The sequence below is a fragment of the Gopherus evgoodei genome, chromosome 2 (assembly GCF_007399415.2).
Source record: "Gopherus evgoodei ecotype Sinaloan lineage chromosome 2, rGopEvg1_v1.p, whole genome shotgun sequence".
Taxonomy (NCBI): domain Eukaryota; kingdom Metazoa; phylum Chordata; order Testudines; family Testudinidae; genus Gopherus; species Gopherus evgoodei.
In genome coordinates, this window is record NC_044323.1 from 66,785,922 (window position 1) to 66,802,861 (window position 16,940).

Sequence of the window (16,940 nt, forward strand, 5' to 3'; positions counted from 1 at the left end):
CAGGATCAAATAGTGTGTTAAGAAACTGGGTTCTTCTGTAACAACATATAAGGAGTTGAGGATCGGTTTTGCATGTCCTAATAGTTCCTCATTTAGAGGGCTTATAGGATTGGGCTTTTGTCTAGTCATTTAACCTGTAACAAATGAATTACTGTGTTTGGCCAACTGTTGAGTTCTGAATTGAGAAGACAACTCTTTGAATCTGTACAAAGGAGCTTTTTGGTTTTATTTTATTAAAGTCCATGTTACTGTGTTTTGCTGTTACTTCAGTAAGCGCTATAGCTGAGATTGCATGACCCTTTCCATTCTGTCACACCACTCCCCCTATCTTCAGTCATTAAGAATTTTTTGAAACTCTTACCTTTTGAGAGACTTTTTTTTTGAAGCTTTGCCACTTCCTAATTACAATTTGTTTGGAAAGTTTTAGGAATAGTTCTGCCTATATCAGTGTTTCTCAAACTGGGGGTCCCAACCCAATAGGAGATTTCAAGGCTATTGTAAGGGGGTTGCGAGATCACAAAATCTATTGCTGGGAGGAGGGAGGTAGCTGGAAGGGTAGGGGTGGGTACAGCAGTCGCCACTCTCCGGCCACCCAAGGCTAAAGGCAGTGCCAACGCCAGCAGTAGCTCAGAGGTAAGAGTGGCAATACCACAAGTATGGTCCTATGAGTATGTTTAGTAATTTGCTATCGTCTTTTTTGTGGGGGGAAGGTTATCACAGCCTGAAATATTTTCAAAGGGGGGGGCCTAGCAAAATAAATTAGAGAGCCTCTGGCCTATATGAATGAAATACCAATGGGGAAAAATACACTTTACCCAAGCACTGGTAGCAAAGTCAGCACTGTCATGAGGGGTAGACATGGTCAAGAGTTGAACTCCAGCACTGATTGGATCAGCTACCCCAAGAATGCATGTACCAGCAGCAGCCAGATTTATCAAGACCTTCCAATCCCGCAAGAACTGGGGTATTCACTTCTTTTAACCTAACTCACCTTGACTGTGCTGAGACTCTTTGGCATCAAGAACCCCAGTGCAGTTGCCGGCAACACCCAGATCTGCAGCGTCTGTGATGGATCTAGAGCAGGGATAGCCAACCTGTGGCTCCAGAGCCACATGCGGTTCTTCAGAAATTAGTATGCAGCTCCTTGTATAGGCACCGACTACGGGGCTGGAGCTACAGGTGCCAACTTTCCAATGTGCCGGGGGAGGGGTGCTCACTGCTCTGCCACAGGCCCTGCCCCCACTCCACCCCTGAGCCAGCCATGCCCTCGCTTCAGAGCCTCCTGCATGCCACAGAACAGCTGATCAGGAGGAAGGGGAAGGTGGGAAGCAGATGGGGGGGCTGCTGACATATTACTGTGGCTCCTTGGCAATGTACAATGGTAAATTCTGGCTCCTTCTCCGGCTCAGATTGGTCACCCCCGATCTAGAGTATTCAGTCTCCTCAGCATCCTCAGTTACCTTCGGTGATGATCACAAGTATGATCATGTGTACTCACTGAGAGTATTACCACTACCCTTTACCTCCTTAGGAATTCCAGGGACCCTCATCACTCCCAGAAACATGCTTCCTCACACCAGGCCCTCAAGGCCCATACTTCTGTGACCCTGTTGGGCACCTTGGTCATCTCATGGGAAGCAAGAAAGACTACTCAGACTGACCATACATGCCTGAGGCTCCTTCATTCATTTTTTCAGCAACTCAAGCAGCGCCCGAACTCCCACTAACTCAGGTGTCTTGTAGTCATGAGGAGGAGCAAGAGGCAACAAGCCCTTCCTCCATTAGATTCCTCAAGGCCAGTTGCTTTGTCATCATCTCTGGGTGAAGCAGTGTTGCTCTTCAGGGCCCCACAACTGGATGACTTTAAGGGAGTGGCTCTCAAACTTTTGTACTGGTGACCCCTTTCACACAGCAAGCCTCCGAGTATGACCCTCCCTTATAAATTAAAAACACTTTTTAATGTTTTAACACTATTATAAATGCTGGAGGTGAAGCAGGGTTTGGGGTGGAGGGTGACTGCTCACAACCCACCACATCATAACCCCCTAAGGGGTCCCAATCTCCAATTTGAGAACCCCTGCTTTAAGGCATTACAAGACTTCTGGAAAAAAACAACGGCACTCCAGCTATCATTGGAGAAGGTGCAGGAGCCCACCCACAAGCTAGTGAATATTTTGCAATCTACTGCTCTGGAATGATAGCCTGACCTATAAATGAGGCAATAATGGATTCAGCCCAATCACTATAGCGGACCCCAGCTACAACTGCTGTCACATCCAGGAAAGTGGACAGAAAATAGCAATTTCCACCTCGAGATGTGGAATGTTTTACAGGCACCCTGGTTATCATGGTGGCCAACAAGATGGCAAGAACAGAGCATTGCTGAGGGAAAATAAACCGAAGAGGCTAGATTTATTTGTCAAGAAAGGCTATTATTTGGCTTATTTTGACTTGCCAACTATCAACTGTTTATTGGGGGATAGGAGGAGTTCGATGGAGTCCTGTGTTATACAAGAAGTCAGATTAGATGGTTACAATGGTCTTCTCTGGCCTTGGAATTGATTAATCTTTGGGATATTCAAAAAAAGGAAACAAGACTTTTAAAAAAAAATTCAAAGCCAAAATGGCAGGGCTCAAAGAAAGGAAATGTGTCACTGTAATAGCCCTTACCAAGGAACGGTGCCTTGTATTGTTCTGGGGTGAATTAGTTTGAAAGAATGATGAACTTTTGAATATTGGTCCTGTGGAAAAACAGTACGTAATCATGTAATTAAAGACTGTGTCACACTACCTCTCCACCGGGGGAAAATGAATTCTGGCATTTCCTAACATTGAAGTGCTTTACTTTGCAACCTCAGGAGTGGACTTTTAACAGAGTTTGTGTGTAATTTCCTGGGTTTTTAAACAAGCAAACTGGGGGGGGGGGTGTGGAAATTCCATCCTGTGGCATCATATTGACAACCCCATGGTCCATCAGCAGGGTTGGAATCTTTAGAGCCATTGCACTGACCTCTGCCACTTGAGTTGAGTACTGAGTCTCACTATCCCTTTGCTGTCAGCAACTATGTTAGAAACCCAATGGGAAAAGAGTGCCATTCACCCTGCACCCCCCAGGTAGTCCTATTGCTATTTGTTAATCTTGGGTTCCATTTCAGGCTCTGGATGGGAGTGTGCTCTAGTGGGCACAGACTCTTCTGCCTATTCCTCTCCCCTGACTTGACTCATTCTGCACCATTCCCTTCAACTTGTCCTAGTCCTGTTCTTCTCCATCCTTGGTTCCTTGCCCCAGTACTGTTCTTCTTAACTTACCCAGGCCCAGTCTCCCTACCTAACCACTGCTAGTCTCCCCAGCCAGGCTCACTGTCCTAGACCTAGTCTCTCCTTTTCTCCCCTCTACCTCACCATTTCCAGTCCCAGTCTTCTTGTCCAGCCACTCTCAGTTCTCTTCTCTTGGGTCCTCCTCCCATCCATCCCACTCTTCTTCTGCAGGCTTGTCATCCAGCATCAGTCACCCTGTCCACTCCAGCTCCCAGTCAGTCCCTGTTCTCTCTCAGCACCCCGGCTCTTTCTCAGCTCTCCCCAGAAGGTCTTAGTCCTGGTCTTCTTGTCCAGTCAGTCCCAATTGTCCCCAGCTCCTTGTCTGATTTCAGTGTTCTCCCCATAAGCTAACTATCTCCCAGCCCCCCTGAATTTCTCTCACCGTCTCCCAGTGTTCTCTCCCAAACAGTCCCGGCCAGTCTCCTTGTCCAATCACACCCAGTCCCCACTCCCAGTTCCAGATACGCCCCCCCCATCTACCCACAGTCCAGCTCTTGTTCCCTCTACGTTTGAATCAGACAGCTTCCTCCCCCTGTGACCTGGGCAGAAGCATGGGCATTAATAGCACAGGAAAGACCATCTCCCTACTTGTAGTTCTAGGGCCCAGCCCAAAGTAACAGGGAGCAACCATTACAGAGAAAATCAGGCTTCACACTTGTAGCCCTAGGCTGGATAGAACATGCACGACCATATGCAGGCACATGCTCCCTGAGGACAGACTCTGGAAATTTAGCTGCTTAAATTGATGAAATCTCTACTGAGCATGTGCAAACTTCAATTTTTCAAAGGCTTATCACTTGGCCAAACAAGCATATTTTTACATCAAAAGGCACATCCCTAATACAAAGGCCATCCTTCTGCCAAATTACAAGTCCTTGCTTTAAAATATCGAACACTAGAGCCATTCAAAGAAAAGGTCTCAAGAATTTTTTAATGGACAGAAAACCCCACTTTTTTCTGTAATCTTGTTATTGGAAATGACTGAATATTTTATGCTGAGATTTTTCAGAAAAAAAATCAGCTTGAGGCTGAGGCAGTATGGAAAATTTCAGCCCAAACAGTTAAAGATTCACATAGTTGTAAGCAACGGAGTCTCTTAATGGGGAGTGTCAGGCAAGCTTAACTGTAGGCTGAGCCACCAGTACAACCTATAACAAACAGCCTGGTTAAAGTTCTAAAACTGCATTCTAACTAATCCACATAACAACTTGTGCTAGAAACAGATGCACTCTCACTATGACTCACTTGTTCTACCGGAATGTTTTCAATTGACTTTCTTGGTTGTCATGTTTGAAGAAAAAAAAGAAGTCCTGGTTTCCTTTAACAGATGAAAGAATTAGAAAGTTATTGAAGCCAGTGCCGCAGTGGCTGAACTTTCTGTTGCTTGACTCCCCATACGTGGAACATGCATTGCCAATTGCAATTTCAATGAGGAATATTTTTTTGTATACAACGTTTTCCATTTGTGTGGCTCAAACAGAAATAATTTGGTACATTCTGATTCCATATGAAAATATTTTTCATCAGTTGTAAGTGTCAGTACCGTAACATTCTTTAGCAAGTTCTATACTGATCTGGTATGCTTACTCAGAACTGGCTTATCCTGTTTTACTTCTGCGAGCAAAGGGCGGCCCTCCAGAGAGTGCAAATGTAGTCTCCTTTGCCCCAGGAGCCTCTCTACACAGGTTCTGTGAAGTCTTCTATGTGCAGTGACTCAGGGAAGAGGCTGTTCTCTGTAGCATGGTCAGCCCATGGATTCCTGCATGGAAATAGCATATGGAGGAGTTGGTGTTTGTAGCAGCATTGCCTCGTGGTGGTTCACCTCTTTGGCTCTTCCTCAGCACAGCTGCAAGTAGGGAGAGCCTAGCTAATGACAGCATGACTCCACCAAGGGAAGGGAGGGAGGGACAGCAATTCCTGTTTTAGGCCTGTCCTTTCTCTGAGCTTCTCCTTGAGCTCCGCGTAGTACAGCAGGACAAATACAATTCCTTGGAAACATCATCAGTGTAACCCAGCTGAGTTTTCAGTCCTCTCTACCCCTCTCACAAGGGCTTTCTCTGACACACGCCCTTATTTAGGTTTATCACTAGGCTACTGTTGAGTGAAGAGACTTGCTGGTAAACAAAAAAGAAAAGCATGTAACTGCTCTGTGAGGTGTACAAATGAATCCCCACATCTGTCTGCATTAATAAACAGCATGAGTTAAAAACCGGCTCTGAAAGCTGTTGGATAGCGAGGGTTTCTGTTCTTTTGTTTATACATCCAGTTGGCTCCAGAGAAAGCAAGCAGCATGGCTTCTTACTAACGCACAGTAATCTGGTTTTGATCTTCATGAGTAGGGCAACTGTACAATAAATCCGAAAAGAATCCTTTTATTGACTGTATGTTCTAACTGTATTTGTTCTTACAGGGACAAGCTGATCTTCTAAAATATGCTAAAAATGAGACATTGGAGAATCTGAAACAAATCCATTATGCCGCTCTTTCATGTGGACTCAATAAACCAGGCACTGAAAATGCAGAAGTCTCAAAGCCCCGTCGAAGCCTGGAGGCCATACCTGAAAAGTCAAGTGATGAAATTGGAGAATGAGGGAACTTTCTGCTCATAATTCTGGAGTTTATAACTCTGCAACCAATTGTAGCTGCACAGGACATTTGCTTTGCACTTAATATTGAAAACTATATTTGGAGTTTTTAAAGCACAACTGGAAAAGCTAATTACAATCTATTAAAACTGTGAACATACTTTGCAATTCTGCGTGTGATGGCAATGAAATTGTTTAACATGGAAATTATCCTACTGGCCAAAATGTATATATGTAAAATATATCATAATTCAGTAAAGTGTGCTGAAAAGGGAAGGTGGATTCATAGGTGGACTGTGACTGTGCTTGATTTTCAAAATAATTAGGTGTGCAATTCCTTGATTTTTGTGCAAAATTCAGTAATTGTTTGTAATACATGGGTATGCAATTGTGCACCTAACTTATGAAAATCAGGTCAATAAAATGAATTACACATTATCTAAAAAATGTGGATTTTATTTTAGACACTTGAGGGTATTTGGGTTAGAAGGGGAATTTTTTTTTCTTGTTGAGCCATAAGTAAAAAGGTGAATGTAACTAGACAGTTCTCACTGACACTTCAGTGCACTATAGGAGAGCCATTGTGTGAAAGGAAAATGTGCAATCAGTCTGATATAGCCTAGGCCTGAAGACGATACATACCTATGAACTTCAGCAAATGTGTACAGCTAATGTAAAAGTGACCAAACTGCGAGTAAAGTGTTATAAATAATTTTACATTCTGTGAAGTGAAGTGTTCACATTAAAAGCAAGTTTTGTGATATCTCTCCCATGCAAGTAAATCTTTTAACTAAACTTTAACTTTATTTTTCAGTTTAAAAATATTTTCTTCCATACACAATAGGTGATATCTCAGTTACGAGGTTTGTCAAAAACCTGTTTCTGTTATTTATTTTAGATTAAGAGTACATTAGCTACTGTACCTTTAAGTTATTATACAAACTTAGAGCCATCTATTAGGGCTTCTGATTTAAGTGCAGTGTATCATCACACAGTGCAATATAGTCAAAGAAAAATAAGATTAAAATGCAGCTTCTATTCAGCAGGGGGGATTTTAATGAATCCTTGAGTGGCACTTTACACCAGACGGAGATTTAACTTATACCAAACCAAGGCCCTGATTCTGCAATGAAAGCTGTATGAATGGACCTCTTCATCTACACAGAATCTTGTTGACTTTAATGGAGCTCTCCCTAGAGCCAGCAGTCCGCCTACATTGATCTGATTACACAATAACCTTTAGTCGTTAAAGAAGTTGAACGCACTCTATGCAGTACCCTTTGAAGTTGCTTTTCTAAATGACATTCTGTACAGAGTAGGAGCTGATTGTAGCAGGTGCTGCTCACTCAACTCCCAGTAAGCAGATCATATACTGCAAGCCCAAAATATTATGCTCCTACTTAGGCAAAACTTCCATTGACTGTCATATAAAGATGTAAAATATGGTGATAGTCACCATTGCTCTTTAAGTGATCTTTCCCAAGGCTGTCAGCTGTGAGATCCCTGAATCCATGTGAAATGGATAGGAAGCAAGCAACATTCTTAGTAGTAGTTAATACGAAATTAGTCTGCATAGGCCAAATGCATCCCTGATGTATTTTTCACAAACTAAATGGGAATGAGGAATGAACTGGGCTACAAATGTACAAGGGCAATTTCACTGTAAACAAATATTTATCAGAAACTTCAATAACCTACTTGCAGTGAGTGTTTACTGACAACTTTTGATTTTAGCAGAAAGCCAATAGCTTTAGAAAACAATCTGGAAAATATCACTATAATGTGTTTTGTCCTTTAATATGACCACAAGTCAACAAAGCTCCAACAGGAATTCTGGCCAGCATCACTTTGCACCACCAACAGTATGGCAGATTATAAAATACCATAAATGAGACTGTTTCTTAAACTACATATAATCAGAATTCTACCATCTCAGGTACTCATTCCATTTACACGTTTCTCTAAGGCACATTACATCCTTGACAGAGATCAGGGATTAAGATTTGCCTAAAATATTGTTTGTTTGTTCAAAAGGCAAGCAACCTAAAAAGAAAGGAAAAAAAGGCAGTATACTGCATGAGTTAAATCTGACCTATGAGTAATTTTAAAACCAAAAGTGTATGGGACTGCAACTAATCATGACTCCATGCTCACTAGATGTACAGTTACCCAACACAAACAAAACTAGTATTTCCAGAAATGACTATTATGATGCCTTTTTCTCATGTACGCTTAAATTGTGCTTAGGTAAAGCAGAAAAGCACAGTTAAAAATAAAATGTATTCATTCAACCTAAAAAAAACCCCACCACCCAAAACACCAACATTTTACATTCTAGTATTGCTTTCTGTTGCTTTGAATGGAAACCATTCATGCATTATTCATACATGGCCCAGAGTTGTATCTAATATGTCTTAAAATGAGCTTATAAAACACATCGAACAATGAGAGGGACTTGGACATCCAGAAGGCATATGCATCTTAGAAGAACAAAGTGTTTACACTTGAAATGATGCTAGTGGTAATCCAGGCATTGTAAATTCAAGATCAAAGTTGTCAATGAGGTTCTTTCAGTTATGTTTCCTTAACAAGGCGTCCTTGTATCCATAATGCAAGTTATTTTATTTGCTACTCCATTTTTAACTCTGTTTATTTTCAGGTTATAAATGAAGACTGTGTTTGCTGGTTGTTTTCTAGGTATTCAGTACAAAACAAAACCAACCATAGTTGGTTTCAACTTCATATCCTTTGTTTTCACTGTACGTATGTTTGAATTGTGATAAATGTTCCCAACAAATGAATATGGGTTTTCATCAAATTGCCTTTTTTTGCCTTTTCTCAGCCCTGGTAAGAAATAGTCAATGTTAAGCTAGAGAGAAGAGTGCCACACAAGAAAGAAAAGAAAGAAAATACACACAACCCTGTGCTCTGCTCTGTACACAAGACAAAGGATGGAACAGTCCCTGCCCAGGAAAGGTACCAAGCTAAACTGGAACTTCCATCTTTAGTTGCACTCAGAAAGCACAGAGTGCAGGTGAGGAGGAGGGCTTGTAAAGAGCCCCTTGTGGCCACCTGATTCTGGAGCCCTCCATGGGCCATTTCAGTCATTCCAGCATAGTTTAGAGCAGCCTCAAGTTTCCCTGGAGTACAGCATGCTCTGGCCATGCCCTACACTCCAGATGGTGGGCCAGTATAGGAGCAAACTAGTTCAACTTTACACCATACTAGAAATCCCTTAACAAATGGAAGCCTTACCTGGGGGAAAACTGTCGGTTTTAAGTTCTTTCTTTCCACCCCCCATTTCACAAAGGGTCCAAAATGGAGTTCAAGTTTGAGTTCTACAGCTGAAATCCTGGCCCCAAACACTGCAAGAGTGCCAGGATTTCATGCCAAGAGTACAAATTCCCCCATTTCTCTCTTATTTATCCTCCTATTTTCAATGCCCTGTTTTGCCCCCTTAGAATCTCACCAATTCTGCCATCCTAGGTAGTACACATAATAGTGTATGAATCGGGCCTTTCAGCAATAGTTACATGCTGTATATAAATACTTTTTATCAGGGCCGTCCTTAAGATTTATGGTGCCCTAGACGAGATTATTAAACTGATGCCCCCGTGCCTGTCTTGCTCTTAGCAACACAAACATAAGCTTACAGTATTGGAAAACTTGCCACATGCATGTTATTAAAACCAGTTTAACTTAATTAAGTGCACTGCTGGACTAGCACTAAAGAAGTAGCACTATAGAAAAAATTCTGATTTGACAGAATAATGCAAATAATATCATTTTTTTTAAATTTGTCAACGTTTTATTGGAAATTTATATGAAGAGGTATTGAAACAAGGATTAGTTTCTAATTAAAAGCAATTTTTCTGGCTTTTTTGGCTGCAAAATCAGTAATAATGTCATCGTATGACAAAGACAAAGTGATGTCTTGTTCGATTGCAAGAATAGCAAGACCAGTCAAGTGTTCCTGACTCCTTGTAGAGTGGAGATAGTTTTTAATGAGCTTTAGTTTTGAAAAACTCCGTTCTCCTGATGCTACTGTTACAGGAATTGTCAGTAGAATACGAGTGGCAATGTACACATTAGGATATATGTCAACAAGTTTGCTGGTATGAATAAACTACAATGTCCATCATCGATTTTGCATGTGGCAACAACTCAGTTTTTCATACAGTTCAAGTCCATTTAAATCAAAACGATCACCGTGCTTCAGGAGGCTGTCTAGGTCAGGGGTCCCCAACGCGGTGCCTGCAGGTGCCCCGGCGCCCGGAGGGGCATCTCAGTGCACCCACGTACTGGCTGGAGGACGAGCATCTGCCGAAATGCCGCCGAAATTCGGCATCATTTCGGCGGATGCTTGTCCGCCACCACGGTCCTTCATCTGGCGCCCACCAGACGAAAAAGGTTGGAGACCACTGCTCTAGGCTCTTGCACTTTGGCATTAGTTGCTCTTGTTTTCCTATTTCGTTGAATTTAGTCCTGCTTAGCCCACTGCAAGCTGAGTGAATAGAACCCCAGGCCGACAGTGGGTTGAGTGGCTCAGCCGGGGTCTCAGCTGCCGGCATGCTCAGCCGCTGCCAGCCGGGGGTTCCTTGGGGGTACCCAGGCCAGCAGTGGGTGCTGAGTGGCGCCAGGACCCTGGGTGCCAATGGGGCAGCAGCCGGAACCCCAGAGCAGTGGTGGGCTGAGCCGCTCAGCTCGCCGCTGCGTGCTATCAAAAATCAGCTCGTGCCACCTTTGGCACGTGTGCCGTAGGTTGCCGACCCCTGCTCTATACCTTAGTAAGGAGATGAGCATATTACATTGTTGGAGGGTTCTATTTAGCAGTAACAGGGCTATAGAAGAGTCAGTCAACATTTTTTGTTTCTCTGATGAAAACTGGCCCACTCCCTTCCCCATATCAAACTTGTCACAAATAATTATCAACAACTTAATTTTCTGTTTTTGGCTAAGATATTGATTTTTAAAAAAAATTTTTGAAATTGAATTCAGGATTGTTAGCAAGCATTTTTGGCAAACAAAATTGTTAAATGACACTTTAAATGGCAACACAGTACTGCTTTCATGCTTGGCTCACCCATCCAGCCTGCTGGTCCAACAGCTTCAGTAGAGGAGGAAATAGGTGGAAAACTGCAGGACCCCAAAATCCACCTCTTGAGGTGCAGAGTGGCAACAGCAGCAGGAAACCCTCAGGTCCGATTACACACCAATGGGCACCACTGCCAGCCCAACGGACCATGGTGAAGTTAGCACAGCATCTGATCTCAGGGACGGGGCACCCATGGAGCCACAGCAGCTCATCCTGCCCTGTGCAGCTCCCCCCGGATGAGATGGATCACTGCCAGCCCAGGGGAGAGATGTGCTCCCCAGCTAGGGTGATCAGATCCAGATGTCCTGATTTTATAGGGCCAGTCCTGATCTTTGGGGCTTTGTCTTATATAGGCACCAATTACCCCTATTTAGGGTGACCAGACAGCAAGTGTGAAAAATCAGGACAGGGTGGGGGGGAATAGGAGCCTATATAAGAAAAAGACCCAAAAATTGGGACTGGCCCTATAAAAGTGGGACATCTGTTCACTCTACCCCAAACCTCTGTCCTGATTTTTCGCACATGCTATCTGGCTATCCCCAGCCCAGCCCTGTGCAACCATTCCAATCCTGGCTGCCTGCCGAGGAAGTGAGTTACTTTCACTTTCATTCTTCAGCAGGCAGCCACCAGCCTCCCCTCCCGCCCAGCACCTCACCAACCCAGCCCTGATGGAGGGGAGGGGAAAGAGAGGGGTGCTCCGTGGGAGGGAGAGAGAAACGGGGGGTGCTCTGTGAGGCAGAGGGGAGAAGAATGGACGTTATGAGTGACAACAAAGGATACTGCCAGAGTCGCCGAGCCTGCCTCACCTCATGCCAGGGGAAAGAGTCACACTCACAGGTGATTTCCTTCCCCCACCCCTTCCAGAGGACCCAGCAGCCAATCCCCTCCCTCAGACTGTGCTGCATTCGGCTCTCTTTAGGACCCAGCAGCCCTGCTCTTACATGCTCCACTGCTTCCCGTCTGTTCAGGCTCTCGCAGAGTGGTGCCCCCAGACCTAGTGGTGCCCTAGGCAGCTGCCTATTCTGCCTCTGGCTAAGGACAGCCCTGCTTTTTATAACACTCCATGGCTGGTTACCGTATTCATTTTTTCCTGTTTTGATGCCAGAGCAGAAGAAAGTCAGAACTGCCAGCATGAAAAATGGAAGTGCTTTTGAGATGACTAAAAATGGCATCTACAATCTACTAATCAAATGAAACAGTCTATAAAGAGCCAGCCCAGTGCACTCGCAGTTCAGAAATTTCCATTTGTACAACTCACCTGTTTCCACGGTGTGAATGTAATTTTATTAACAATACTGCTTTCTCCTTGCCGCCTGCAGTGACTGTGATGTAGCACCCAGCAACTCTTAGTGACCTGCGTGTTTTACAGGCAAGCTGTGTCATAAACAGATTGCTAAGGGTTAATGTTCTTTTACCTGTAAAAGGTTAACAAAGGGAACCAAACACCTGACCAGAGGACCAATCAGAAAACAAGATTTTTCAAATGTCAAGGGAGGGAAGTTGTTGGGCGAGTTCTTTGTCTTGGTTCGGTGGCCCTCTCGGCTCTGAGAGTGATCTCTCTATCTCCAGGCTTTCTAATCTTCTGTTTCCAAGTTGTAAGTACAAGGATAGTGAGACAATAGGTTTATATTGTTTTTTTGTATTTACATGTGTGTAGTTACTGGAATGTGTTAAATTGTATTCTTTTTGGATAAGGCTGTATATTCATTTTTTTTCTTTTAAGCCATTAACCCTGTATATTGTCACCTTGATACAGAGACCAATTTTATGTCTTTTTCTTTCTTTTTAAGAGCTGTTGGATTTTTTTTTAGTGGGGGCTCAAGGGGATTGAGTCTGCAGCTCACCAGGGAATTGGTGGGAGGAAGAAGACAGGGGGAAGAGAGAATCTCTTTGTGTTAGATTTACTAAGCTTGAATCTGCATAACCTCTGGGGGAGGGGAGAGAGAGATTTGATCTCTCGGTACTTGTGTTTCAAGGACTTGAAGCAGGGAATCTCCTAGAGTACCCGGGGCGGGGAAATCTGGGAGGAGGTAAAGAGGGGGAACGGAAGTGGGTTATTTCCCTTTGTAGTGAGACTCAGGGCATCTGAGTCTTGGGGTCCCCCAGGGAAGGTTTTGGGGAGACCAGAGTGAGCCAGACACTGGAATTTTCTGGCTGGTGGCAGTGATATCAGATCCAAGCTGGTAATTAAGTTTGGAGGTTTCATATTAGCTTCTCATGTTCTGAACTCTAAGGTTCAGATCTGAGTAGGAGAGTTATGACATGAGTGGCAGAGGTGTGGAAAGATAAGAATCCAGAAGCCAGTAGGAATGTTATTTTCTTTTTCTCTGCTAGAGCTTTTAAGCAGAGAAAGAGAGTTTGGTTTTAAAAGGAGCCAGAGAGAATTTTTTTTTCTGTTCTCTGGTTGCAGTTTGGCTTGCATATTAAGCGAGGAACTATTAAGGTTGACAAAGGATCTTTTGTTAAACTATAGCACTCCGATTGAGAGTCAAGTACCCAGCACAACACACATGCAAATAAAGTGGTTTTTCTGGTTTACTTTACATTTAAAAGATCAGCTAGAGGAAGAAAAAAAAGGCACTGTTGCTAGGCAAACCCCAGGAGACAACAGAGAGCCAGCAGTTCAAACAAAAAAACACCAAAGGGCACCCCAACACAAGAAAACAGGAACCATGATTTCCAAGGCAAAAATGGAGGCCGAGGAACAAATCAAAGAAGCAGACCACAGGCGACAAATGGAAAAAAGAAAAAAAGAGGTGGAGCTGAAAGAAAGGGAAGAAAACATCAAACTGGCAGCCCATAAAAGAGAACAAGAAGCCAAAGATGCAGCCCACCAACGAGAACTGGAAAAACAACAAAAACAGTAAAGAGAGGGAAAAAGAGAGAAAGCATGAAATGGACTTGGCGCGGGCCAGGCAGGATGCTCCAGCCACTCCTAACAACCCTGCGCCAATGATTGTTCCACATCACAAGAAATTTCCCACCTACAAGGCAGGTGATGACACTGAGGCCTTCTTAGAAAATTTTAAAACGGCCTGCCTTGGGTACAGCATCTCTGAAGACCAGTACATGGTAGAATTGAGGCCACTGCTCAGTGGGCCCTTAGCAGAGGTGGCAGCTAAAATGCCTTAGGAGAAAATAAACGATTATAAACTTTTTCAAACCAAGGCCAGATACAGAATGGGGATAACACCTGAACATGCCCGTCGGCGGTTCAGAAACCAAAAATGGAAACCAGATGTATCATTCCCCCGACACGCCTACCACATTGCAAAGAATTATGAAGCCTGGATATCAGGAACAAAGGTTAACAATCTGGACAAGCTGCATCTCCTGATACAAATGGAGCAGTTCTTCGATGGTATTCCTGAGGAAATAGAAAGGTACATCCTAGATGGGAAACCCAAAACAGTAATCTAGGCGGGGAAAATTGGAGCCAAATGGATGGAAGTGGCAAAAAAGAAAAAAGCTACTGTCAAGGGGAGCGAACACCCCAGGGGGCACACCGACAATAAACCCTACAACCGAGGGCAACCAAAGACCCCACCTACAACCCAAGGAAAGCCACAGATGCCCTATTCTTCCACCTCACCAGTCTCCAGTAACCCACCTCGACCCAGTGACCAGTCAGCTGGAAGATGCTTCAAGTGTAATGAACTGGGACATATAAAGGCCAACTGCCCAAAGAACCCCAACCGAGTGCAGTTCATTACACCACCATCACACCAAAGATCCCCAGGCCCAGATGCCTCTTAAATACCCTTGGAGCGAAGGGAAACTTTGAGAGTGGGCGGAAAGAAGGTTACTGCGTGGAGAGACACGGGGGCACAAGTGTCAGCTATCCACCAATCCTTCGTCGACCCCAAATTCATCAACCCAAAGGCCCAAGTGACAATTTACCCCTTCATGTCACAAGCTGTAGACTTGCCTACAGCTCAACTGCCTGTCCAGTACAAAGGCTGGTCAGGAATGTGGACTTTTGCAGTCTGTGACAATTATTCCATCCCCATGCTACTGGGGGAAGATTTGGCCAGCCAGGTGAAGCGGGCCAAGAGAGTGGGAATGGTTACACGTAGCCAAACCAGGCAAGCTTCCAAACCCATTCCTGTTCCTGAGCCGTCCACAGGGGCCCCGTCTGTGTTACCAGAGACCCAGACAGAGGTAGTGGACCCGGATCCCATGCCAACAATGGAAACAGCCACAGTGCTTCCAGTCCCAGACCAGGAACTGGAAAAGCAGCCAGCACCAGAACCGGTGCCAGCACTGACGACAGTACTTGCAAATCCATCTTCAACCCCAACACCAGAGGGCGCCAGCGAGCCTGAACTGGCAGAAGCAGCAGACAACCATACCCAAGAGGCTCAGCCAGAGCCTGAAATACCACCTGGTGCACCAGCGGAGAGCGGTTCACCAGCAACGGAAACAACCCCATCACCTACATCGCTTCCACAGAGACCAAGCCCAAGTCCACAGTCTAAGGAAGAACTTGTGTCTCCAGCCTCAAGAGAACAGTTCCAGACTGAGCAGGAAGCAGATGACAGCCTTCAGAAAGCTTGGGCGGTGGCACGGAGCACCCCACCGCCTCTCAGCTCTTCTAATCGATCCCGGTTTGTTGTATAACAAGGACTTTTATACAAGGAGACTCTTTCTGGTGGACACCAGGAAGACTGGCATCCGCAAAAACAGTTGGTGGTTCCAACTAAGTACTGGGAAAAGCTCTTAAGCTTAGCCCATGATCATCCCAGTGGCCATGCTGGGGTGAACAGAACCAAGGACCGGTTGGGGAAGTCCTTCCACTGGGAGGGGATGGGCAAGGACGTTGCCAAGTATGTCCGGTCTTGTGAGGTATGCCAAAGAGTGGGAAAACCCCAAGACCAGGTCAAGGCCCCTCTCCAGCCACTCCCCATAATTGAGGTCCCATTTCAGCGAGTAGCTGTGGATATTCTATGTCCTTTCCCAAAAAAGACACCCAGAGGAAAGCAGTACGTACTGACTTTCATGGACTTTGCTACCCGATGGCCAGAAGCACTAGCTCTAGGCAACACCAGGGCTAAAGCTGTGTGCCAGGCACTAACAGACATTTTTGCCAGGGTAGGTTGGGAGATAATGCTGAGTGGCCTGACGGTGTCTACTATGACGGAAAAAAAGACGGTGGCGTGGAAGAGGTGAACCTCTCAACCACCCTGGAACGTCTACAGCGGCGACAAATCAAGGAGCTGTGCACTAGCTTCGCCCCATTGTTCTCAGCCACCCCAGGACGGACTGAACGGGCATACCACTCCATTAACACAGGTAATGCTCACCCAATTAGAACCCCACCCTACTGGGTGTCTCCTCACGCCCAAGCTGCTATAGAACGGGAGATCCAGAACATGCTACAGATGGGTATAATCCGCTCCTCTACCAGTGCATGGGCATCTCCAGTGGTTCTGGTACCCAAACCAGATGGGGAAATACGCTTTTGCGTGGACTACCATAAGCTAAATGCGGTAACACGTCCAGACAACTATCCAATGCCACGCACCGATGAGCTATTGGAAAAGTTGGGACGTGGCCAATTCATATCTACAATAGACTTAACCAAGGGGTACTGGCAAGTACCGCTAGACGAACCTGCCAAGGAGAGGTCAGCATTCATCACCCATGCGGGGGTGTATGAATTTAATGTACTTCCTTTCGGGCTGCGAAATGCACCCGCCACCTTCCAGAGGCTGGTAGATGGTCTACTAGCAGGACTGGGTGAATATGCAGTTGCCTGCCTCAATGATGTGGCCATTTTTTCTGACTCCTGGCCCGAACACCTAGAACACCTGGAAAAGGTCTTTGAGTGCATCAGGCAGGCTGGACTAACTGTTAAGGCCAAAAAGTGTCAAATAGGCCAAAACAGAGTAACTTACCTGGGACACCAGGTCGGTCGAGGAACCATAAATCCCCTACAGACA

General features: G+C 44.9%; 1 protein-coding gene across 6 annotated transcripts in view; it reads left to right on the plus strand.

The window, feature by feature from the left end:
• The window catches only part of PLCL2 (phospholipase C like 2), a 206,240-nt gene extending 192,996 nt beyond the window's left edge, over nucleotides 1-13,244 (plus strand). For 4 of the 6 annotated variants that reach the window (XM_030550908.1, XM_030550907.1, XM_030550909.1 and 1 more), the window contains one exon: nucleotides 5,729-8,699. In XM_030550908.1, the coding sequence (XP_030406768.1) occupies nucleotides 5,729-5,908 (180 nt within the window). In that variant the 3' untranslated portion in view covers nucleotides 5,909-8,699. Of the gene's footprint in view, nucleotides 1-5,728; nucleotides 8,700-13,232 lie in introns of those variants that run through there. The other 2 variants (XR_003998822.1, XM_030550910.1) reach the window with 2 other exon arrangements.
• Nucleotides 13,245-16,940: the final 3,696 nt, after the last annotated feature.